This window comes from Melospiza georgiana, chromosome 17 (genome assembly GCF_028018845.1).
Source record: "Melospiza georgiana isolate bMelGeo1 chromosome 17, bMelGeo1.pri, whole genome shotgun sequence".
Taxonomy (NCBI): Eukaryota; Metazoa; Chordata; class Aves; order Passeriformes; family Passerellidae; genus Melospiza; species Melospiza georgiana.
This window is the reverse complement of record NC_080446.1, coordinates 7,236,371-7,260,545: the sequence shown is the minus strand read 5'-3', so window position 1 is coordinate 7,260,545 and position 24,175 is coordinate 7,236,371. Positions and strand designations below refer to the sequence as shown.

The following is a 24,175-nucleotide window of genomic DNA, read 5'->3' as shown; positions in this document are numbered from 1 at the left end:
TCACAGTCACACTGTCCCCAAGAGTCCTCTGTCTGCACTGCTACAGCCCTTTAGACAACAACAGGGAATCAGTGGCATCATCCTCTGCAGAGTTTCTAGGGACAGGCATTGGGACAGCCTTTGGGACATCCTCCCTTCTTGCACTTCACACCTTTGGGCAGAACTCCTCATGAGCACTGCAGAGCTTTATCCTACTGCTGATCTGCAAAGCTAAGGATATCTCATCGCTGTTGACATTTGCAGGTTCAAAACTATCAGAAAGATCAAGTTTTGACAGGATTTTTTCTGTACCTGTGGGTGCCAGAATTGTATTTTTTAAGAAGTATAAAGCTTTTCCAGAGAGTGTTTGATTTCCACTTCCTTCCCTCACCACACACAAAGAAGAGTTCTTACTCTAACAAGATTTACAAACCTGATGAGATACACTGCAATGCACAGCCTCTCCCTCTAAAGGGCTACAAAAAAGAACTCATGACACAAAGGTGTTCTTCTGTATAATAAATTGATTTTCAAAGCAGGAAGAGGGCTCTGTAGAACACTGTAACTGGGCAAACAGTCAGAAGGAGGGCAGTGTCAGGCCCTCTTGCATTCCTTAGCACTAGCCCAAGGCTGGCCAGGCTATAAACAAACTGAGTACTGTGACCCATGTCAAACAGTCCCTGCAGTTAATTAATGAAGCACTGACAGCAAGAGGAGTCCCTGTGTCAACAGGTGATATTAAACTCAACGGAACAGGAATAAAGCCAGTGACAAAGATATAAACCCTGAAATTATACAAAACCTTCTTGCAAAGGTGCTTTTGTGATGCCTTGAACAGCTGTGAGGCAAAGGCCACGAGGATGTTATAAAACACTCCCCAAGGAAATCACCTGAACTTTGCTTTTATGAATCCAAGCAATTCCAAAGCAGCATATTCCTAACTCACAGAGCCTCAGCCTTTAACCACCTGTCTAGGCAGACCACACATGGTTCAAAACCCAGATGTTCCTCAATAAATAAGAAAATGGTCAAGAGTAAAGCAGAGCAGTGTTTAGGGGGTACCATGCTGGTCACAAACACTGGCCCCCGAGGATGGGTGCACTGAGAAGCCTCCAGCTCCCCAGAGCAGAGCTGTGATAGTTAAAGGCAAGAATGCCATTAGAGAAGCACCAGCTACATGGCTGGGAAGATGTCATGGTAGGGCCCAAAGAAGGCAAACAGAAGAATTAGAGCCAAAACCAACTGTAACTGAGCTCGAGACATGGCTGGAATCAAATGCTTTCCTACTGCCCTTAATCAAGATAGAATTTCTGTCAACACTTTAGACTTTTTTAAAAATCAAATGCGTCATCTGCATTCTCCCCTCACCCTCTCCAGTCAGAGTCAGAGCTCTGGGCATCATGTTTCACTGCTACTTGTGCCCACTGCTACATTGCTGCAGTTTGCAGCTTTTTACTGAGCAGAGCCCATATTCCACAGTGTCACCACCCTCATCATCGACCTCATTGCTGACCCCTTCTCTCTCCCCTCTATCCCAGACAGAAGAGAATAATCAGGAAAAGGATTGTACCACTGCCTCAGTTTCATACTCTGTTTCTTGAAAGAGACAACGGGGAGATAAAAGTTATTGTGACTGAGCTCCAGAAAGTCCATTTCAGTCAGATGAACTCATGGCATGTGCTTCTCAAATCCCTCCATATCCTCCAAGTGCTGCCTGGAACAGGACTGCTGGTGAAGCAGCAGCTCCCTGAGAGGCATCCTGCTCCTCCACCCACCGACTCAGGCTGGGACAGGGATCAGCCAGGAATGCCCTGGTGATTTATCACTCCTGTGCCCACCACGAGGCATCTGCAAACCCACCAGGCTCTGCCAAGCACAGCCCACTCCCTGCAGGCATTTTAAAACAGCCCATCGTGATTCTGACAGCACAGCCACATTTATCTCAATCCAAAATTCTTTCTCTCCACCGCAGCACTCACCCACCGGAAGGGAGGCGTGGAGATTTCCCCTCATTAATAGGGACGCTCCCTAATTAGCAGGCAGTGTGTGCATTTCCCAGGCGTGACTACAGGCTGTAATCCTACACAGCTCGGCGTGGATTTAAGGCCTGACCCTGCTCTCCCCCACATCCATCACCTCCCGTGCCGACACGGGTGTGTGCAGCCAGCCAGGGGAACCCTCACCCCCGTTCTGCAGGATCAGCTTTCAGCAGGTCTGCAGAGCTGCCCAGGCAGCAAAGGAGGGAGGATCTGATCATCTCTCCTGCAAAAAGACCCCCAATTCTTAACTTAATTAAAACCTTCATTTGCTTTCTAGGTGTGCTGTCTCACTGTGCCTCCAGAGCAGCACGGATGTATCCATGGGGAGGAACAGGCAGTGGGTTCCTCTGGACATCAGGTTTCTTTTGAGTAACTGCACTTTGGCACGTTCCAGAAGAGTGCCTTGGCATGGTTTAGATTAGTTAGCTTTGAAAAAGGATTACACTAAGTTGGAACAAGCATTCCTATCCCAGAATAAGACTGATCCAACAGCAAGTGCAATAGGTATTTTGGAATAACTTCACACCTCTCTCTAATCCAAATTAGCTTTAAAATACTGACACAATTCCATCACAGATGTGTTCAGTGTCTTTGTCTCAATGTAGTTGTGAGTTTTGTGCCAACAGCACAATTTGCCTGGACAAAGAATCCTCCCAGCCATTTAGGCCATGGTGTTGGAGATAGGATGCAGCATCCCAAGATGAGAAATCAAGGACAGAGGGAGAAAGAATGGAGGAGTGTGAGAGAGGAGCAAGGACAGGATAGGGACACAGAAAGGTTGTGACAGGACAAATGGGATTGGCTTCAAACTAAAAGAGGAGAGATTTAGACTGGATATTAGGTAGAAAGTCTTCCCTGTAAGGGTGGTAAGGCTCTGGCAAGGATTGTCCAGAGAAGCTGTGGCTGCCCCATCCCTGGAAGTGCTGAAGGCCAGGATGGACAGGACAGCTCCAGTGGAAGGTGTCTCTGCCCAGAATGGTGATGGGGGCTTGGAACAAGATGAGTTTTAAGGTCCCTTCCAACCCAAACCAGTCTGGATCCTGAGAAAGGCAGAGATATCTGCCCTTTCTTGCCACCTTGCAGTGTAGATAAGGCCCTGCTGAACTGGAGATGATGCCTTATCACAACACACCACCAGAGCCTCACAAGTTACAAATGTTACTCATGGCAAATCCTACCAGGATCAGGAAGCCCAAGAAACAACAACAGACACACAAGAGGCTATCCTAGGTTACACCAGCAGATAAACACAAAGCCAGCTGATCCACATGCCTCAGAACCCAAGACAGGCAACCAGGAATAAGCAAGAGAAACTTCCCCAAGGCTGAGGCAGCTGCATGGGAATGTGCTCCAGCAATTCCAGGGCCTTCTGCTGGGTGGGCTTCAACACCAGCTGCTGCTTAACCACAGGATGCTACACTAACCAGGCAGCTTTAATTCAGCCTGGCAGCTTCTTCACTGTCCTACAACATAGAGTTTTCTGTTCTTTTTATTGGGATAGTAATCCAAAGGGCCTGGATGCTTTTCAGGAGTTGAAATGTAAGTTAGAGCATCTTTGAAGTTACAGTCCTGTCACAACAGCCTGGTGAGAACCATCCCACCACAAAGCCAACACCTGAACTCCCTCTGCATGACACTGACAGCCTCAGACAGTCACCCTTCATCCTTGCATTTCCCTGAGCAGGGTTAGGTGAACACTTCCAACATGCTCTGGATCTACAGCTTCCCCCTCCTCTCTCAAAGCTCAACGGGGCTTTTCTGCAGCACAGAATCAACAGCGGATTCACCATCCCCCAAAACGCTGCTGTTCCATCATTTCATGCTCAAACTGGGATACAAAGCCTTTAACAAGCCCCAGGTGAGAGCTGAGCCTGCAGAAAGCTCCGCAGACCACCCGGACCGGCAGCCAGGGCAGGGGAAAAGCTCCGGCACAGCCTTTGCTCAGCTAACGGCCCAGACCTGCCCCCACTCCCAAAAATAAACAGCCCTGACATCTCGTGCTCCCTAAAAAAGATCCCACAAGTTTCAGGAGACATGAAGATGGGACATTCTAAGAATAGATGTTCAAGGAAAACATAATTATTTTTAGCTAGCACAGCCTCAACTAATTGTTACATTAAGTTGAAGGTCCTCTAGCTTAAAAAAAGCCCCGCATAAAAATAGAGCCCTTATTATTTTCTCTGTTACTTGGGCCGGGTTGTGCCTGGTTCGCTTCCCCCCTTTTCATGGGAAGCAGGATTTGGGCTGAGAAAAAGTTAGAGAACATTCTGTCGTGAAATACACTGTTCCATCAGATTTCGTGATTGTTTAAAGACTTAGAGCTTTATTTCACTGCCGAGGCCCCCACCCCACCGTAAGGCACACGCCTGGCCCGCCAGTACCGGGAACCCCCTCAACCGCGCCAGGGCGGCTCCTCCCGTTACCGGCCGCGGGCTCCGGGCTCAGCTTCCCCGGGGAATGAGGGGCTCGCAATCAGCCCCCGGGGCTCCGTTACGAGCCCGCCCGCCAGGCGCCATAATAGTGGCTCCAGCCGCGGGTTGAGCAACCGGAGCCGCCTTCCGCCTCCGTTTACTCAGCCGAGCCCTCGGCCCTGTTACCAATACCTGGGCTCAGAGTAGGCCCGGGGAACGGCCGCGTCGCCACGGCCGGAGTGGAGCGAACGACCAGATAAAGGGAAGGGCTGTGGGTCGGGGAAAGAGGGGCGAGGCCGGGGGGGTCCAGCCGATGGCCCCACACTCACCTCAGCAGCGCCGCCGCCACTTCGCGCGGCGCCTCTGCCGCCGCCGTTAACGGATTTCAAACAGGGCTCGGCAGTCCGAACCCACCAATCAGCGCCTGGCACACGCCCTTTGAGGCGCGCTGATTGGCTGAACCGCTTGAGGACCCGGATAACCAGACCCCGAGTGACGTAGTTGCGCTCTCCCCGCAAAGCCTGACGGGAAATGTAGTACGTGCTTGCGCAGCGCCACAAAGACCGGGAGAGAGCCGAACCACAACTCCCACAAAGCACTGCGAGACAGAGTAGACCAATCAGAAAAGGCGATTCTTTGAATAGGCGGCCTATCAGCGGGTGGTGGGAGGGTCCCCGGAGCCGGTGTCAGCCGGTGCAGCCGTGGGGCCGGTCAGGAGCCTACCGGAGCTGGGCTCTGGTACTGCGGCTCTGTCAGTGTTCGCTGCCCGGCTTCCACCCGCTGCTCCTCAGCAGATCAGCACTTCTGACTGCTGGGCCCGGGGAAGGCGGCTTTCACCGCCTGGTAAGACCGTCTTGGTTCCTCAATGCTGTGAGGAGAAAGTGCCCTTTGTGCAGGGTGTTATCGACCCCAAGTGCTGCATTATCTTCCCCGCGGCCTTGCACAGGGATGGGCAGCCAGCTGTTAACGGCGGGGCAGGACCCGGCTGCCACAGTTGCTTTCACTGCTCCGGCACTACACGCATAAACCTCCCCTCACATTCCCGCCACGGGCTCCCTGCGCACTGTTGAGACACAAAACACCCCGCGTTAGTCCGGGACTGCTGTGAGGGGTTTGCGGCCGTGTCAGCGGCAGGACCGTGCCCACAGGGCGCGGTGAAAGCGGAGGCCCGAGCTGACCCCGCCATGGCCGGCAGGGGGCGCCAGAGCTCCGCCCTCCGCCCGGCACCTTCGCGCCTGCGCAGCGGCCCATCCGGCTCGGCGCGTGCGCTCCGTGCCCCCGCGCAGTCCAACCGACGCTCCTCGCCCAGCCTCGAGGCGCCGTGCGCATGCGCGCCGCCCCCTTGCTGCCCCCTCCCACCCTGCCGCACCCCCCCAGCCGCTCGGCGGGCGATGTGGAAGGAATCCCGGGACTGCTGAGCGGGCCGAGGCCCGGCGGGACTCCCGGCGACCTCCGGCCTCGCTGCCAGCCGGGCCCGCGCGGCAGAGCCGGGAAGGACGCCGACCCTCAGTCGGGCGCTGAGGTGAGGGGCGGGGTAGGGTAAACCTTGAATGACGCGCGGCTCAGCCAAAGGGAGAGGCCGCAGCCGGGCCCCGCCCCTCCTGGTCGCTGATTGGCTGGCTTGTCGGCTGCGCGGGCGCCGTGTCGGCCCTCGTGCGCGGCCCCGCCCCCCAGGTACGGCGACCGGTGGGGCCGTCCGGGGACCTGGGGGGGGCGATCCGGTGCCGGGGGGGGGTGGGTTCGGGGCTCTGGGGGAGGCGGTCCGGTGATTGGAGGGAGGCAGTCCGGTGGCCGGGAGGACCGGCTGCCCCCTGCAGTGCTCCCGCCTGCCGCTGCCCGGCGTGTCATCGTCCTGGCCGCAGCGGCAGCGCGCCGCTAACCGTGACTGGAATCGCTGCCGTAAGGACTCAGAGCCGTGCGGCGGCTCCCGCGGTGAGGAGCGCTCGCCGGTTTCAGCGGTTTATCCTCTCCTCCTGCGGGGAGCGAGGAGCTTCGGGGCGGCGGGGGCTGCGGTTACCGGCAAACCGGGCCGCCCTGGGGCTGCCGTGATCCCTCGGTAGCGCTGCCCGCCCGCTGCCGCCGCCGCAGCCGTTGGGTAACGCCGGCGGAGGGGGCGGAGGCGCCGGGCCCTTTAACGGGCGGGGCGAGGCGGGGGCGGTGCTGTCGCGTTCCGGGCCGACCCGAAGCTCCAGCAGAACAAGAACCGCCTCCGCCCCGGCCCGCAGCCGGCCTGCCAGGCGCAACCCGCAGCCGGTGAGATCTGGGGTCTGCTCGGAACGAGCCTGGGGCTCCCCGGGGCTCGGGGCTGCTTGCCGGGGGAGGGGGTGTTGTGGTCGGCTCTCTGTGCGGCTTCAATCTGGTGGCCCTGAGCCTCGGCGTAGAGCTGCGGGGTGATCTCAGTATAACGATAAGCTATCGGTGGTAATGGCGCGGGTGCATCTAAGAGCTGTGGCATTAACCGTTTCGGTGCCTCTCTCCTCCTCTGTGCTAAGGTCAGATGCTTCCATCGGTCGCGAGGAAGAGGAGCAGGGTCGGGACCTGCTAAGTGCTGATCTGCTTGTGCTCCGGACCATGGACTCATTGAGGGCGTCCCAGGTGTGAAAATGTACAGCAGTAACCGGGAGTTAGTGATTGACTTTGTTTCCTACAAGCTCTCGCAGAAAGGATACAGCTGGAGCCAGCTGGAGGAGGAGGATGAGAACAGGACTGACTTTGCAGGGGAGGAGGACGAGATGGACGGGGTCCTCAACGGGAGCCCCTCCTGGCACGCAGCCACCAGCCACATAGTCAACGGAGCCACCGTGCACCAGAGCAGCCTCGAAGCGCACGAGATCCGTCGAGCGGCCGACGTGAGGCAGGCGCTGAGAGAGGCGGGGGATGAGTTCGAGCTGAGGTACCGGCGGGCGTTCAGCGACCTCACCTCCCAGCTCCACATCACCCCCAGCACGGCGTATCAGAGCTTTGAGCAGGTAGTGAACGAACTGTTCCGTGATGGAGTGAACTGGGGCCGCATCGTGGCTTTCTTCTCCTTCGGAGGAGCCCTGTGCGTGGAGAGCGTTGTTAAGGAGATGAGGGTATTGGTGAAACGCATCGTGTCTTGGATGACCACGTACTTGACCGACCACTTAGATCCCTGGATCCAGGAGAATGGCGGATGGGTAAGAACACCTCTGTGTGCTGGGGGTGGCTGCCCGTGCCCTCCCTCGCTCCAGGCTGGCAGTGGGGCTGGTCAAACCGGCAGCTCCCTGCAATGTTTGTGCTAGAGCTTGTCCTACCCCTTGCGGGGAGGATAAAGGGTGTGTGGTCTTGCCTTCTGTGCTCTAAACACTCTCCTAAGAGGGTCAGCCCACCGTGCTTTTTCTCCATCCCTGCTTTTTCTCCTCCCTGGATATTATGTAAAAGACCTGTTTTTCCAAGAGCCTTTGGAAATCTAATGTCATCCAAGCTTGTTCTTCAAGGAGAGCCCTGGCTCTGGGGTATATTCCCAGTGTCATTAATAGCAGGCAGTGGAGCTTCCTCCTCTCTGAAGCAGTGTTGTGGTGGGCTGGCTGGTGGTTGGCAGAGGTAGCAGCTACTTCTTCATTCTGGAAACAGCTTTTGCCTTGCTCATGGTGAAGTGAATCCCACAGCAGATCTCGGTGGGTGGGTGGGCTTCTGGGACTCTCTGAGCTGGTGTGGTGGGAGCCAGGGCCGAGGTGGAGGCAACCTCTGTGCTGGGGAGCTGCTAAGCCTGCAGCTGCTTTTCCCTTGGCAGGGAGCAGTGCTCCCAGCTGCCCCAGCAGCAAACCCTGGGAGCTCTCAGTGGTGAGGTATTAACATGAATAAGCATTTCTTCAGGAAGCATTCTTGAAATGCCGGGTCCGGCTGTGCGGTGCAGCCTGGGACTGCCGGCGGGAGGTATATGACCTACAGATGTCTGAGTTTTCATTTGGCTTCTGCATCTTAGCGATTCCCTGCTGCTGTAACCTTTACCGGTTCCCACTGGAAAGAGTTCATGCTGTCAGGCCTTGGCATCTGAGCAGTGGGGAATTGCCTCCTTGCTGGGAGCTGGGGCCTCTCAGCCCCCTTCAGCTCGCAATGCATTGGCAGAGCCCAGCATTTTGGGAAGGGGACAGGAGCCTTTGAGGCCAACGTTGTGCTCTGCACTCTCCTTGCAGAGAAGAGGTTCTCCCCAGCTCCCCGTGCCTGGCCAGCAGTGCTGGGGACCCCGGAGAAGAAGGAGAGCTGGTGTACCCAGGGACAGGGAGCTGGTTCAGGAAGGGTGAAAAAATTCCAGGAATGTGACCGCCCTGGGGCACTGCCTGGGTGGGGCTGCTCAGGCAAGGAGAGGAGCTTGGTTTCGATTAATGGCCTGGGATCTGCTGGCCATTTCATCTGGCTGTATGTGGCCCATTAGCTCTCTCATCCTGCAGATAACCCTGGCCAAATACAGGATTCCTTCCCCCTCCCTCTGCTTTTGGCTTTTAGACCACAGATTAGTTTTGGAATTAAGTGATCAAACTGGGGTTTCCAAGCTAGTGTGGCTGTTGCTGTTAGTGACGGATTGGGCTGTATCCTGGAGACCTAGGCGATAATGCAATCTGATTTTTTGTAAATGAACTCTCTGGGGGATTTAGATTAAATCACTGGTGGAAAATCACTGGTCCCTGCTTGTGGGGAATCAAACACCTCCTCCCTCTGTTCCCCACCCCCAACCCACACGATTCAGACTCTTCAATTTTTTTGTGTCTGTCTCTAAATTAATTGTTTGGAACAAATATTTGTTCAACAGATTGCGGAAGGGTCAGGACTCCTCTCTATCTGACCTGCCCACCAGCTCTCTCTTTGAAAAATGCCGTTTCCCACTCAGGGGACTGCCTTGCTCTCTTGTTCTAACCTTGAACCGTGCTTTTAACTTCCCTGCCCAGGCTGTGCCGCTGCCTGGGCTGTGCTGGGAGCTGAATGGAAGCCAGGCAGGGTGGTGAAGGCCGGAGTGTGGGGAGTCCACACCACCAACCCCCAAAAACCAGCCCTGGGCAGTGTTGCTGCTGCCAGCCTGTTGCAAACCCTGAGTGCTCATTTGACATCTTGGCTGTAGCTTTCTTCCACTCTGAGCTTTCATCATGTTCCTTCCTGTAGGAAGCCATGCCACTCCACACCAAGGGACAGAGGCCATAAGAGCTCCTGAGTGCGCTTTGCTTTCCTTCGCTCTCGCCATTCCAGCTGCAGGGAGAAAGCCACTGGCCCTCTGCCAGCTCTCCCTGCAAGAGGAGTGCCACCCTGCCCTGGCTGTGATGGAGCCATCCCTCTCCTGCTGCCCTGTTTGCACAGGGAGTCTGTTTGGTGCATTGGAGCTGTTAGAGCCTGTCCCATTCAAACAAAGCACTCCCGAGAGGTGCAGCAGGCAGGTCCTGGTGAGAGAGATGCAAGTTCTGGCAGGCCTGCTTGGCAGGGCCCAGGTGGTTTGTGTTTTGGAGCACTGCAGCACTTCTCTTCCTGGAAAGCCCCTCTAAAAGAGGGAAGAACCATGGCTCCATAGCAAGTGCTGCACAGCCCAGTTGTGTGGGAAGCTCTGTTTCATTCCCCACCAGTGGAACAAAGGCAGCATAGGAGGGCCATGGGGTGCAGGTGCCTTTGGAGGCTGCTGTGTGCTGGGCTGTAGCAGTTCTCTTGAGAAATCAAGTTTTGAGGCAAGGGGAAATAGTAAATCTTGCTCCATAACATTAACATAGAAGTGTTTTGTCACATTTACTGGCTCTGCCTTGGTTTGCCCTCTGCTCTGCAATCTGGCACTGGGAAAACAAACAAACAAGAGCAACCCAAGGGGAACATTTAATAACCAGCCAGAAGAGAGCTGCTGCCTTGGCAAGCCATCAGATCCAAAAAGGAGGCTTTCCTGGGCCAGTTGCTTTGACCAGGACCAGGTCCCACTAGCTGTGAAGTTGAAATGGTGGTGCCAGCAGGGATTGGGAATTGTGGAGAGAGAAATCTGGTGAGTGGGAGGGAAGGAGGGGGAAGCACAGGGTGAACAGGAGAGAGCCTGGCAGGCAGAGATGTACTGACCGTGCCTAATCTGTTTGAGAAAGGAAAGTGAGCAGTAGTTCCTTCCTGGCTGTGACCCTCCAGTGCATGACAGCTTTCCCTTCAAGGCTAAATCCACATTCAGAGTAGGATTTAAAGATGGTTTTCTGGATGAGCTTGGAGTTAGATCTGTGGATATAGAGTCAAGAGTTTTGTGGGGTGTATGGTGGGGACCCACATGAAGGGGCTGCATCAGGCTAGACCTGAAAGCAAATAGCATCTTTAGCGCCAGTCTGTGATACATGAACCCCAACAAACTGTGCTAGGCTGATGGAGAATGAACTACTTCCTGCAATGGCTCAGTGTTTCCTGGGCTCTCAGTTGACCCTCACCACACAGGACTTGGTGTGCTGGGACATGTGTTGTGTCACCCTGCAGAGGACTAAAAGCTTGTGATTTTCTTTGGGGAAAACCCTTTGAACATGTCAATATAGCAAGCTCATTTTTATCTTTTCAAATTTTTTTTTCTGAATGATAGGAAATGACTCAGCCTGGGTCATATGACAGCTCACAGCTGGGATTTCGTCCTGTGCTGGCTCCAGGCTCCTCGATGGTTTCAGGTTGAGAGTTAGACTTTGATTCTCAGCTCTTTGAAAGTGCTTTTTGGCCTTGTGTCCCAGGTATGCTGCACAAGCTGTCCCTGCCACTACCACATTTCCTGGGAGTGTGGTTTGCCAGAGTTCTGCCCTTCTGAGTGTTACAGGTTGGGTTCTGGGGATGCCCCAGCACCTCTAATCCTGTTTGAGATCACAGCCATTTGTTCCATGTGGTGGTCAACGTGCAGCAGAACTGACTCACTGGAAATTACTGAGCTTAGGCAAGGCCACACTTTGCTGTCTTGAAGATGAATCCTATGGCTTCATTTCAGGCTGAGAGAATTGGGATTGTTCAGCCTGGAGAAGAGAGGGCTCCTTGCCAGTGCCCAAAGAGGCTCCAGCAGAGGTGGAGGGGGACTTTGGACAAGGGCATGGAGTGGCAGGACAAGGGGGAATTCCTCCCCACTGACAGAGGGCAGAGTTAGATTGGATATTAGGAGGGTTCTCTGCCCTGTGAGGTTTATGAGACACTGGCACAGGTTGCCCAGAGAAGCCGTGGCTGCCCCATCCCTCGAAGTGTTCACAGTCAGGTTGGATGGGGCTTTGAGCAGCCTGGTCTGTGGTGCTCAGCTGTGCTGTTGCTTTGCACTTTGTCCTCAGTAATTATTTTACAGCCTTGATCCCTTGCAGCTGAGACGATGGCCCCATTGTCATCACCTGCATGGGGTGAAAAAAGTGCTGTCCTCCTGCCAGTGGGGTTCCCCATGTCCCTTCACTGTCCTGGGTGTTCCTCCCTGGCTGTGGGAGGTGCCAGCAGCGTCCTGACTCAGGCTGTCCTGCCTGGAGCAGCCAGCCCAGGTAGCTGTATCCTCACTGACAGCTGGAGATCGGGCTCAGTGTGCAGATCCCTCACCCAGCCTTCGACCTGGGAGGCTTTTCTGCAGTGCTCTCCAGGAAATGCCATTGGAATGACTTCCACTGCAGCTTCCTGCCCGGCCCACAGCAGCATTCCTGCCGCTAGACCAAGAGCAGTGCAGAGGCTGATTCCAGAGCTTTGCTCTTTACCCCCTTTCCTCGTTCTCCTTCTTTGGGGCCCTGCCTGTTTTCCTTGCTGCCTCTCGGTGTGTGGTGCAGTTTGATTACGTTCCTTAGATCTGTGATTACAGCAGGCGCCTGGAAAGCCAAACTCCTGCCCGTGGCTGGCTGTGCCTCAGAGCAGCCCACTTAACCCCGGGGTCTTTGAGCGAAAGGGATAGCATTTCCTTCACTCCCAGGGGAGCCACTGGCAACTCTGATTCCTAAAGCACTCCGAGGCTCTTTAATCCGAAGAGCTGAGTGTCATTTAAAAAAAGACCTGTGAAATAATTAACAAACTGTTTCTTGCTGCTCTGTGTTCACAGCTGCTCTCAGTAATGCCATTCCGCCTGCTCATCCTGCTCCTCTCTGACGCTGGAGCGTGTCCCTGGAGCGCTGCCCGGGGTCTCTCTCTGCTTCAGCAGCAGTGGGGTGTCCCAGCACAGCAGAAAGGGTGGGTGGGAGCTCTCTTTTCCAAGTGGAAGATGCAGCTTTCTCTGTGTGTTTGGGCTGCTGTGCCTGATTTCTGTGGAGCTCTGGTATGGTTTGTGTGCATGGTTTCCCCCCGGGAGCAGCAACACGCCTGCAGCACACACTGGGTGCAGCTGAATGGTGGTGTGGTGCTCTGAGACCTTTGCTGAAGCTGAGAAGGTTTGGTTTCCTTTGGTTCTTACCAGGCTGATGGCTGTAAGCACAGTCCCATCCTGACATTACAAGGAGTATTTCTCCAGCAGCTCTTTCCCCACTAGCTGGAAAGCCAGAGTATTCCCAGGAGGAGCTGGGGGAAGGGAAGGGATGGATATCAGTTGTAGAAGTGTTGCAGACCTGCTGAACCAAGAGGCGAGGGATTAATGGTGGCTTCTGCTGTGGGAGCAGAAGGGGGCTGGGGGCAGCTGCTCTGTCCCCTTTGGGGACCCCAGAGCAGCCAGGATGTTGACCTACCTGCTGATTCAGAGAGAAGGTATTCACCGAGGGTGGCTCTGCCTTGCCGTGGCAGGAGAGCAGCCACTCTCCTCCACCCTCTGCTCTCCTGCTCCACCCTCCCACAAGGGAGGGATGTTGCCCTTAAACACTATTGTTCTGAGCCACTAAAGATTAACGCACAGAGTGGAGACATGAAAGGGAAGCAGAGTCCCTCGGTGCCAGGGCATTCCTTGCTTTATTGCCCTGACCTTGGACAGGGAAATTTCGTCCTCCCTGCTCCTCACCTGGAAGGATGTGCGGGATGGGTTCTTGGTGCGAGATCTCTTTGAAGTCCCGCTCCTATTCATTCCTGAGATGCCAAGAGCTCAAGTTAAGGAACATGCATTCCAGAGGCGTGGGAGAGCTTCTCCCACAGCGCAGCCATGGAGGGGGGCAGCGGGGCAGGCTCAGGGCACGGCTGGCACCCATCCTGGTCAGGTGGGGAGGAGGGTTACCCTGCCACAGCACAACAGCCCAGCGGAACGAGGGTGCCGAGGGCTGAGCCGTTAGCAGATGGCTCCAGCTGGGCTCACCGGAGAGCAGGTGTGGGTTTCGGGAGCAGCCTTTTAAGAGAGATGTCAGTTTTGAACCCGGGAGGCTCAAGGGGCTGAGCCGTGGCTGCCACAACTCGCATGCTGGGGAGCTGTGACCTAGTTGTGCTGTAGAAATGCTCGGTTTATTTTTTTTTTATTTTTAGGTATTTTGCTTATTTTATCCTCATGTTTAATTTAGTTAGCAAAAAAAAAAAAAAGAATCGGAGGGCTGAGCAGCGCTGGGAAGGACTGCCTGCAGGCGAGAAGCTCCGTGCATCTCTCCAGCCGCCCGTGCCTTGTCTCGGACACGTGCTCACGTGTACCAGCCCAGTGCTGTCTCTCAGGATCTCTTTAATGGGAAACCCAGTGCACTCAGCGCTGCTGCCTGCCTCCGGGGTAGCGAGGGAGGGAGGGAGGAGCGGGATTCGGAGCGTTAACCAGAGAGGCTCCCGTGGCCACAGGGACTGTTTGAGTGTTGTGCTGTAACTGGTCTGCCTTCCCTCCGCTGCTGGGAGCAGGAAGCTGGGGGAGTTTGGGCTGGTTTCAGGGGGCTTTGGGCTGGTTACTTTTTCGACTGCTGCTTGCTTCTACACTGGCACAGCAGGCCCAGGGAAGGGTAATGGGCTGTATCTGCAAAGAGGGAAGTTTCAGGGGGTTGTGCGATTCCCTTGGGGAAAGCTGTTTGAATTTATTGCATTATCCTCCTTCCTGCTCAAGCTTGTGTTTCAGCTGTGTCTGCAGACGTAGCTGCTGATTTAAGTAGATCCAATTAGTAGCTAGCTCCTGGCATCAGTATCCTGCTTGGGGAGATGAGCCCTGGAGATGAGGAGCCTCCGGTGGGAGCAGGGCTGGGCTCAGCCTTTCAGCCCCTGTTCCTGATCTAGGATGGACCCAGAGTTCCCCAGCTCACAACCCTGCACCTGAGCTCAGAGGGAAACCGAGGCAGGTGTCTTTGCCTGGCCAAGAACAAAGAGCAGGCAGGTTCTCCCTGCCTGTACTGCTGCCAGGCAGGTGCTCTTAAGAGTGAAATCAAATACTCCAAAACGTGGCAAGCTGGCAGCAGGCAGGGCTTGGAGCAGGAGCTAGAGCTGTTCACACCGGGACTGTGCAAGGGGCTGTGGGCAGAGCCATGCAGTGCCCTGGCTCCTGGGGTAGGATTCTAAAGGGAGCTGCTGGAGCTGGCTGCCTCCTGAAGGAGCATGGAAAGGTTTTCTCTGCTGGAGGATGAAGGGCTGTTTGTGAAGCTCAGAGAAGAGGTCTAGTCTGGCATGGAGCTGGTTTAGTTTGAATGCACCTAGTGCCATGATCAGGTGGAGCAGGGCATGTCTGCATTGCTTCTCTGAACAGTACCAGTGCCATTTGCCCATGTCTCTGGTTTGTGCCACCATGGAAGCTGTGGAGGGCTGGGGACACTGCCTGTGTTGTGCAGGGAGCACGTCTGGTGGCAGTACGTGGCATTACTCTGTGTGTGTGTGACTTGTGGTGAGCTGGCTCAGGGTTTGGGCTGGGATGTGGGTGCTGGGTGTGTGTGTGGCCCTGGGTAGTGCCTGGGTGACATATGACTTATATATGGAGAAAATGAGGTGTTGCTACCTGTAAATCAGCCATCATGGAGTGTGGCAAGTGCCTTCATTCTATACTCGTATGGCTCACCAGTGTATTAAACTTGCTGGAGAGCTAATGTCTTTTAATAGAGCAACTGACCTCATTTAGAAGCTTCCAGTGCACCAGCCAGTGATTATTTCATGCAACAACATGCATGGAGGAGCTCAGGGCAGAGCACAAAGTCTCCTTCTCATGCTGCACTGCTCTCTCTCGCGTTTGCTGCATCAGCTGCCTACTGTGCTTCCTGCCCTCAAGTCAGCAAGGATTTTGCTAAAAGGGACTTTGTGGCTTGAATAATTTCAGATTTCATGGAACTAACAGGAAGTGAAAACAGAATGAGCACATCTTCCTCCTCTTCCTGCACCTCCACCCTTTCCCCTTTTTCATTCAAGTGGCATGTAAGAATTACAGCAGCCTCGTGAGGTGCTGGGGCTGAAGTGGGAAGTGGTGAAGCTTGGCTGTCGCTCCTCCAGGATGCTGGTGGACGAGTGGCTGAGGCAGGAGAATCAGGCAGCTCCTCCCCAGGATCTGTCTCCTCTGGGGACCGTCCCTGCACCCAGCTGGCTCCCTTGAGCCCTGGTAACACCAGCATTCCCTGTGGGGTGGCTTTGGCGAGGCTCTCGGTGCGGGTGAGGGCCAGAAAGAGCTGCCAGCATCGCCCACTCACCCCCTGGCAGAGGGAACGTGGCTCGGCAGCCGGGCACACGTGAGCATGGCTGTCTCCCCAGCACAGGTTTCCCCACGGTTACACAAGGGCACGATTGCACAGGAGCTCTGACGTCCAGGAAGAGCAGTGACAAGGTGAAAATTGAGCTCTGTTCCCTGGGTGCCAGTGGCCCTGCTGAGGTGGTGCTGTCCCTCTGCTCCGTGGCAGATAACCGGGACACGAGAGCAGGAGCCCTCCCTGCCCCCCGAGCGTGCCCCTCGCACAAAGGCTGCTCTGCTGCGGGGCTCAGACACCATCTGTCCGGTGGGGACAAGCATCAGAGAGACCGTCTTTCCTCGGACTATTCCACTTAATGCCCTTTGGAAAACAATCCCATTCCCAGCAGGTGCTAATCTCTTGAGTGGATCCGGCTCAGCCAATGTGTTCTTCGCTGTGCCTTTGTAGCAGAGCCGTGTCTCCTGCCATCCCTGCCTGCCCTCCCAGAGCAGCCCGGTGCTGGGCAGGGCTGTGGCACCTTCGGGAGCCCTCAGCCTGGTTCGCTCTGGGAGGAACACTGATGAAAGATGGATGCAAATGGATTAGTCATTCACATCGTCTCCGGCTTTAATACACATGAATGTTTCAGCAGATTTCTGGAACGGAGAGCGCAATTCCCTGCTCTCCATCTCGTGCTGTGCACAGCAGTCTCCCGGGGCAGGGACGGGGGTTACAGCTGTCACCGTAGCCTCTTTCATGTATTTGGAAAACGCTGAAATTGTGCTGAATGGTGTGGGGTTATTGCAGGTTCCCTGGAGCCGGTGATGAAACCAGTTTGACAGAAGGCTGCCGCGGCAAGGATTAGGGCTGGAATGTGCTAGTGAGGGTTTGTTTCTGGTTAGAAAAGAGCTGGCTCTGGCCTGGGCTAGGCTGGAGCCCTGCAGGTCTGTTGGGCTTTGGCCCAAGGGACAGCTTCCCTGCTGGACCCCCAAGCTACAGTCCCACAGCAAAGCCCGAGTGAGGAGAGAAAGAAGAGGGGGTGTTCTTATTTAATTGCCTCTTTTGAATTTATGCCTGCCTCCTTCCCAGTCTCAGGTTTCAATGAATGCCCTGGAATTTGGGGAGGGCCAGCACCCCAGGGTCCTCAACACCCCAGCACCAGCTCCAAGGGCAGGAAAGGCAGGAGGGGCAGTGGGTGGGTGGCATTCCCTGCCATTGTCATGGAGATCAGCAGCTGCTTCCCTGGAGGTCACCATTTGCATAACAGTTAGAGCTGAGTCTCTGGAGTATTTGCACCTGCAGCTGCTGTCCCCAGAGCCCCTTCCCCACCCCATTCTGAGCCTGCTTGGGGTTGCTGGTGGGGACCAGTGGGGTGAAGCTGCAGATCTTTACCCATAGAAGGGGGACTGGAATTAGGTGATCTTTAAGGTCCTCTCTAACCATTCTAGGATCTATGGGGAATTGTGTGTTTCTGTGGGGAAGGTCAGACCTGCCTTGGATGGCAGGATCCCTTGCCATGCTCCTGAGTCTGGTGCTCACTTTGACCTCCACTGCCCAGCACTGCAGGCAGTCCTGTGACCTCTGCAGTCACACTCTGTCCCTGCTGCCCTCCTTTCAGGGCTGGGAGTGCTGGGGGCCACATGCGGATACAGCATCAGGGGGAGCAGGGCAGAGGGAGAACCTCTAGGATGTCTCTTCCATTCATATCACAAAGGGACCCACAGAGCTGTGTTTACAGGATCCCAGTGGCAGCCTTTGGGAATACTTATGTTTTCTTTTATTCTTAAAGCTCTCAGCTGCCTTTTCTCCCCTGTGCTTCACCTCCAGGTTCGCATATGCCAGCCCCATGTGGTGAGCTGGCAGCCCAAAGGGGCTCTGGGAGCAGGTTGCTGTCGATGCAGGGCTTTGTTGTGGTCTGTGCTGAGCTGCTGCCTTTCTTTTTCCCTCCTTGTCTTGCTGCTCAGCACAAAACTGTTCCCAGCGTCTCATTAACAAATGTCTGGTCATCCAGATGACTCTGCTCCCGGCCGGTGGTTGCTGTTAGACCTCTGAGCAGGAACACAGCTGTACTTATGGTGAAGGTAAAACAGAAACAGCCTTGTTTTCAAGGGAAACATTGCCTCGTGATGAGAATGCCTGGGTTGGGAGTCAGATGCTGTGGCTCATGCTGCTGGCTCGCACACAGCTCTGGGAAAGGCACTTAACCTCCCCATAGCTCTGTTGATCCATCTGGGAACAATGCTGACTTATCCCACGGGGGGGTTCTGGGGAACCAGATCATTTTTGCTAAAACCCATCAGGGTCCTTGGGTTGGAAAGGCTGCTGTGCATGCTGAGGTGGGTGCTGGGGGTGTCTCACTGGGCTGGCTGGGTGTTGGAGCCCTGGGGAAGCTCCAAAGCTCCTGCTGGAGTCCAAGTCTCCATGTCAAAGTTGGACCAAGTTCACCTGCATACTCTCAGTAGAGCCTGGATCCTCTCTGCTGATTTTCAGAGCTTTGTCCTGGTATCTCAGTGACCTCCATACTCCTCACCCCTTGTGCAGGGCAAGCTTTGAGCCCCAAACTGCCAGAGCCCTCCCCTCTCTGCTCTCCTGCCTCACCAGAGGCCAGATGGGAGTTTATTGCCCACATCTGCTTCCTTCACCTGCCCTCATGGCTCAGTGTCACCGAATCCTCTTTCCCCAAGTGCTGGGGCTTATCTTGAAAGAGGAACCTGCTCTGCTCTGCTCGCCCTGAATGGGATCCAACAACTGTTCCCCCTCCTGCACGGGCAGCACTGTGAATGAAACCAACCAAACAATGAGAGCCTCAAATTTTGGTGTTCTCCTTCCCAGACTAGGATGTGAGTAGTGTCTCAGTCAGAAGTCATGCTTCTTTGGGCTGCTCTCGCACTAGAGACAGAGTACTTCAGGTCAGACCTGCTCCTCTTGCCTTTTTGCCCCGGGGTTGTGTGTGGGCACTGGGCAGTGTTTAAATGGTTGCTGCATCCCCCACAGTGCTGGGTTGCAGTTTGGGGCTCTGTGAGTGTCCAGAGAACTTTTGGCACTGCAGAACCTCCCTGCCTCAGCTCTGGGGGATGGGTGGTGGAGCCTGACTCTCCAGGTTCTCTGCCTCCTGCAAGCAGCATGTGCAGCAGGAGGGAAGCATGCCCTGCCCCAGCTCCTCCAGCAAGAAAATGAGCATCCTTCTCCAGTTCTGGAGAGGAGAGACAAAGGCAGGGGATTGCCTCTTGCATAGGAATAAGATCTGTGCTTACTCATTGCCTGCTCTGGAGCATCCTCCTCTGGGCCGTGTCAGTGACCCGGGGTGGGAAGGGGATGTGACGCCGTTCTGATGGAACAGCCTGTGCTCTCGGCTGGAACAGGCCCACAGAGTGGGACACTGACGTGCTGTTGCTACCACAGTCCTTGTGATCAGCTCAGGAATTCCAAATATTTCCTCTCAGATAAAGGTGACTGGGGGAGGCCAGAAATATCTGGACGTGTCCGGGCAAGCCTGAGATCCAAACACCAGGCCAGAGAGGTCGGGCTCAGTCCTGGCAGTGCTGGGCTTCAGGTGCAGAGTGGCCGGGATGGTGTGGGAACAGAGCAAGCTGCCTTTCCCTAACCTTCAACCCAGCCCCAGCACGGGCAGGGAGGACGTTCTCTGCCTGTTTTCCCACTCCCTCTGGTCTGGGATCTGGTTCCCAGGGGACACATCTGGGATCAAAGTTGTGCAGAGGCTGAGCTATCCCAGCTCCTAGGGTGGTTTCCCTGGGGAAGGGCAAGGCACTGTCCTCGGGTCCCCTGCAGCCCCCAGCTGTGGCTCCAGCAGCTGCTGCTCCCTTCCCAAGGGAAGCAGAGGGGCTCAGGTCCCTCCCTGCTGTGCTGGGCTCTGGCTGTGCTGCTCTCCGCCTGTAGCGCCCGATAGCTCCGCGCTCACTCTGCGCCATTTATCTCTCCTTCAGCAAACACTTCCTTTTCTTGGAAGCAAGGGCTTCTTGGAACTGCCTTTCCCCAAAGGCACCACATGCCATGGAAAAAGCAGCGTGGAGAGGTGGCTGCCAGCCCTCCTTGGCTCCCTGCCCTGCCGGGGGGGCCTCTCCTGGTGCCTGCCCCACGGAGAGGCTGGGTGGCTGTGTGGCCCTGTCCAGCCCTGCAGCCTTGCTGGGCACTGTGGGGACATCCCTGCTGTGGAGATGTGTGGGACTCTCAGTGGGGCAGGTCCCACTGAATCCCTGAAGGAAATCAGATCTGGGGGATGCAGGCACCTTCCTCCAGCTGAGCATTCTGCTGTGAGCTGGGATGTGTGTCCAAGGGAAGGACCATCCCTGGAGCGAGGGCCCTGGCACTGAGAGGTCAAAACATATGCTGACTTGGAAGGGACCCACAAGGATCATCAAGTCCAACTCCTGGCCCTGCACAGGAGAGCCCAGCAATCCCACCATGTGCCTGAGAGTGTGGTCCAAACACTCCTTGAACTCTGGTTCAGGCTTAGTGCCATCACCACTGCCCTGGGGAACCAGTTCCAATGCCCAGCCAGCCTCCTGGTGAAGAATCTTTTTCTAACATCCAGCCTAAATCTCCCCAGACACAAATGTTGTAGGGGTGGTGTTTTTTGGACAGGTGCTTTCTGCCCCAGTTCCCTGTGCCCCCCATCCCTGCCAGCCTGCTCTCAGTTTGCTGCCACTGCCATGCCCTGTCACAGCTCCATACTCATCACCACCTATCAGCATAAGGATTTCCTGTACCAGAATTTAAAATATCTCCTTTTTGGGTTTGGGCTCTGCTCCTGTCCCTCTCCTGCAGCACATCACTCGCTGTCCCTGGGTGAGTGGGCTGGCAGCAGGCAGCAGCCCTCACCTTCCTCCCTGGACAGCATCTGCCTGTGAGCTCCATGCTGCCCATTCCTGCAGGGCCAGGACACAGTACAACACCTCCATAGATCCTCTGCTAGCTGACAGGCATGGTGGGAAGTGAGCTGCATTCTGCCACTCTGTGTGGGTGGGGGAGTCATGGGGATGACTGTCATACCCCTCAAGGGGACTCTAAGTGAGGTGGCAGCAGTGACATGCTCCAGGGTGACTTGGCAAAGTCCCTGTGTCCCAACACTCTGCATTTGGGTTTGTGAGTACCTCCTCATGGTCATGGGCTGTGGAAGGCAGCTGTGGGAGGTGTCTGGTGGGACATGGAGAAGAGCTTTGGTGGCAGAGGCAGGTGCTGAGGTGCACAGCTTATCAAGGACCCGATCCCCTGGCCTGAGGATCCCTGTGGCCATAAAGAGGGACACAGCCCAGCTCCCTGGGAGTAAGCATGCAGGTCTGCTGCACACCCTGCTTTGAAAAACTGTCTGAGCTTGCTCTTAGGTATGTGGCAAGCGAGGAGATACCCTGCAAGCTGTGACCATCCTGGGGCTGTTTGGTGGGAGCCAGGAGAATTGGCACCATGTTCCGTGGAAGAGAGGCATGTGGATGCCAGCCATGACCTGGGCACCAAACCCCCGCAGCCCTGGGGCACAGGCTGTGGGCAGGTGTGGGAGGCAGAGCTGGCAGAGCAGGCAGCCAGGAGTGCTCCCCCTGCCTGTGCAGCGGCCGTGGCGAGGCGTGACAGCGTCAGCAGGGCTTATCTCTGCTTTCCCAGAGCAGCTGGGTTACTGGAACTGCTCTCACTTACCAGGAACCCGGGCATCTTGATGGAAGATGGGCTCAAGGTGCGACAGCATCGAGCCCCTGCTGATGCCGAGCTGCTGGTGATCCCTGAGCCTGGAGCTCACAGCTTCCTCTCCATCCAGCTCTGAGCCTCCTGCTCAGCCCTGATAAACCTGGGAGATCCTGGCCACGTGTTTCCCTGCTGCCTGCCCTGCCGTGTGCGGCTCAGGGACCCCAAGAGCCCTCCTTACCATGGGCTGAGGTCTTCCCAGCTCCTGCTGCTGCTGGAGGCAGCCAGCTCGGACGGGCCGGGCCGGAGTGACTGCATTCCTGGCCAAGCCTCGTGCTTGGCCTGCTCTCCTCAAGCCGTGGGAAGGCAGTAGCTTGGCGACCCAATGTCTGCCTTTGCCACAGGGATTCGTGAAATCCAGCTCATGTTGTGGAGTAACCTGCGAGGGCCAGGATGTGGCAGTGGAGGTGGGAGGCTCCACTGTGGACACAAAATCACTGGGGGGATGCACGGTGTGGGCTCCCGCAGCCATGGGCACCAGCCCTGCTGCTGCTTGCACAGGCCTTGGCCAGGGAATGGAGCCCAGCGGGTTCCCACTGCAATGATTTCTATCACACTTGGATGCTAATTTTAGAGAGCCAAGGGCACGTGATGCATCCCCTGCCCTGCCCGCGTGGTGTTCTCCTCACAAATCCTTTCTGGCATCCTCTTCTCTCATGACTGTGCTTGTCCCCTTGCCCTGTGTGCATGATTCAGAGCGAGGAAGCACAAGGCATCTGTCATCTGCCCAGTCCCCACCACCGCTTTCCTGCCAGCCCTTCCCTCTGCTCCACTCACACCCCAGTGCTCACCACTCTCCTCTTTCCACAGGAGCGCTTTGTGGACCTCTATGGGAACGATGCTGCTGCCGAGATGAGGAAAGGCCAGGAGACCTTCAACAAATGGCTCCTGACGGGGGCGACAGTGGCTGGAGTGCTTCTGCTGGGATCCCTGCTGAGCCGCAAGTGAGCGGCCGCCGCCGAGCCTCCGTGGCCGGGACGGCTGCGCCTCCACCGCCACATCCACTACACTCCGCCCCCGAGCACCGGCACCGGGGCAGCCCCTCCATCCCGGCCGAGCACCCTGCTCCACGGAGTTCTCTCCCTCGTGCCGCCAGCTCCTTTTATTGTAGCCCGTCTTATTTACTGTTCCGTTGTGTTTTAAAAGGCGCTGAGGCCAATGCAGCACTTCAGCCACCAGCTCCCAGCGCTGGGGAGATCCAGGCAGCTGGCGGGGGGGCACAGGCTAGAAGGTGTCCCAGCCCTGCAGGGTTCTCCAAATAATTTGGAAGAGAATAAACAGACTTATTTTTGCATGTGTGAGTGCGTGCGTGTGTGTAGATGTGTCACTAATATAAAAGTTCCCCAGCCAGAGCAAGGGTCAGGCTCCGTGCCTCCGTCTCTGGCACACACAGGCACCAGGGAGAGGCAGGAACTTCCCTGCAGCATCCCTATCCTGTCCTTGCTTCTCCAGTCAGAGCTCATCCCTGTGGCAGGGGGAGGAAGAGGAGGAGGCAGAGGCCAGAGGTGAGGGGCTCTGCCCTTGGTCAGAATTCCTTTCTCCCCACATTTGCAGTTTCTGGGAGCTGCGGCCTGTCCCATGTGAGGATGGTGTGCCAGGCCCAGGGCTGTGCATGATTTGAAGGGTTCTTTGTCCTCTTCCTCCTCCTCACTCCAAATGTAGATGGCTGTGGGACAGTGCTCATCCCTTCCCAGCCTGTTCCTCTGGGTTGGCAGAGGAAGGAGGCAGGAGAGGGGGAGAGTGCTTGTCCCTGGCACAAAGGGCTTTGCAGAGAGCTGGGGCTGTGGTGTCCAGGATCCTGAGCTGGCGATTGGAAGGGTCAGGGGAAGCACCTTCACAGGGGTGGCAAAGCCCAGGGAGCAGCTGATTCACGAGACGAGCAGGGAAGCAAGCCCAGGGGAGATGGAAGTGAGGGCTGGCACTGGCTGAGAGCCATCTCCACCTCTGGGGAGCCTCTTTGGGGGACACAGGAGCTGTTGGCCTCTCCACTGCTGTTCCCCGCGTTCCCAGTCCCGTAGTGCAGGCAGTGCCCATGCGTGGCTGTGATGGCTGCATGCAGTGACTGAGGTGTCTGCCTTCCCTCCCCCTCATTCCCACGCTGCTCCTGCTGCTGCTGGAGCAGGGAACCTCTGGCCTTTGAGCTGAAATTAGCTTCCACAATAAACGCCCCCATCCTTCGAAGCCCACGGCGGGCAGACACAGCTGTCCACAGCTTGTCCATGTACATACTGCCCGCGCTCTGCTGTACATATACGAGTAGTTTTTAATTCATTTGTGAATACTATTAATGCTATTTTTGTTATCTTGTCTGTCCGTATTTATGTGTGGGACCGTGCTCCCTGCAGAGGCCAAGCTGGGAGGGATGGAGGTGAGGGGAGAACCGGAGGTTCCAGAGGGGCTCACTTGGCCACTGAGCACGGCCTCGCGCTCCTCATGCCGGAGCCGCTCTGGTCCCGCGTGGGGAGCACGAGGATTAGCATTAGCCCATTGAACGCTTCGGTTTGCAGGTGGAGGTGAATCCACAAATAAATTTGTCATTCGAGCTGCTGCTGGTGCTGTGGTCTTTGCAATCGTTGGGAATTTGAGTGAGCCAAAGGAGTTGGCTTCAGAGGGAGGGAGGGAGGGAGGGAGGGAGGGA

At 55.9% G+C, this 24,175-nt stretch overlaps 1 protein-coding gene across 7 annotated transcripts; it reads left to right on the top strand.

The window, feature by feature from the left end:
* The first annotated feature begins 5,785 nt into the window (after window positions 1–5,785).
* BCL2L1 (BCL2 like 1) lies at window positions 5,786–24,079 on the top strand. Of its 7 annotated transcripts, none has more exons than XM_058036314.1 (3): window positions 5,786–5,951; window positions 6,927–7,587; window positions 22,348–24,079. In XM_058036314.1, exons 2-3 carry the CDS (start codon window positions 7,033–7,035, stop codon window positions 22,483–22,485), a joined length of 693 nt encoding a protein of 230 aa, XP_057892297.1. In that variant the 5' UTR covers window positions 5,786–5,951; window positions 6,927–7,032; the 3' UTR covers window positions 22,486–24,079. The 7 variants fall into 7 exon arrangements, with proteins under 7 accessions (XP_057892297.1, XP_057892292.1, XP_057892294.1 ...); XM_058036309.1 differs by having other exon boundaries at window positions 6,922–7,587; XM_058036311.1 differs by lacking the exon at window positions 5,786–5,951 and adding an exon at window positions 6,040–6,103 and having other exon boundaries at window positions 6,922–7,587.
* The last annotated feature ends 96 nt before the right edge of the window (window positions 24,080–24,175 follow it).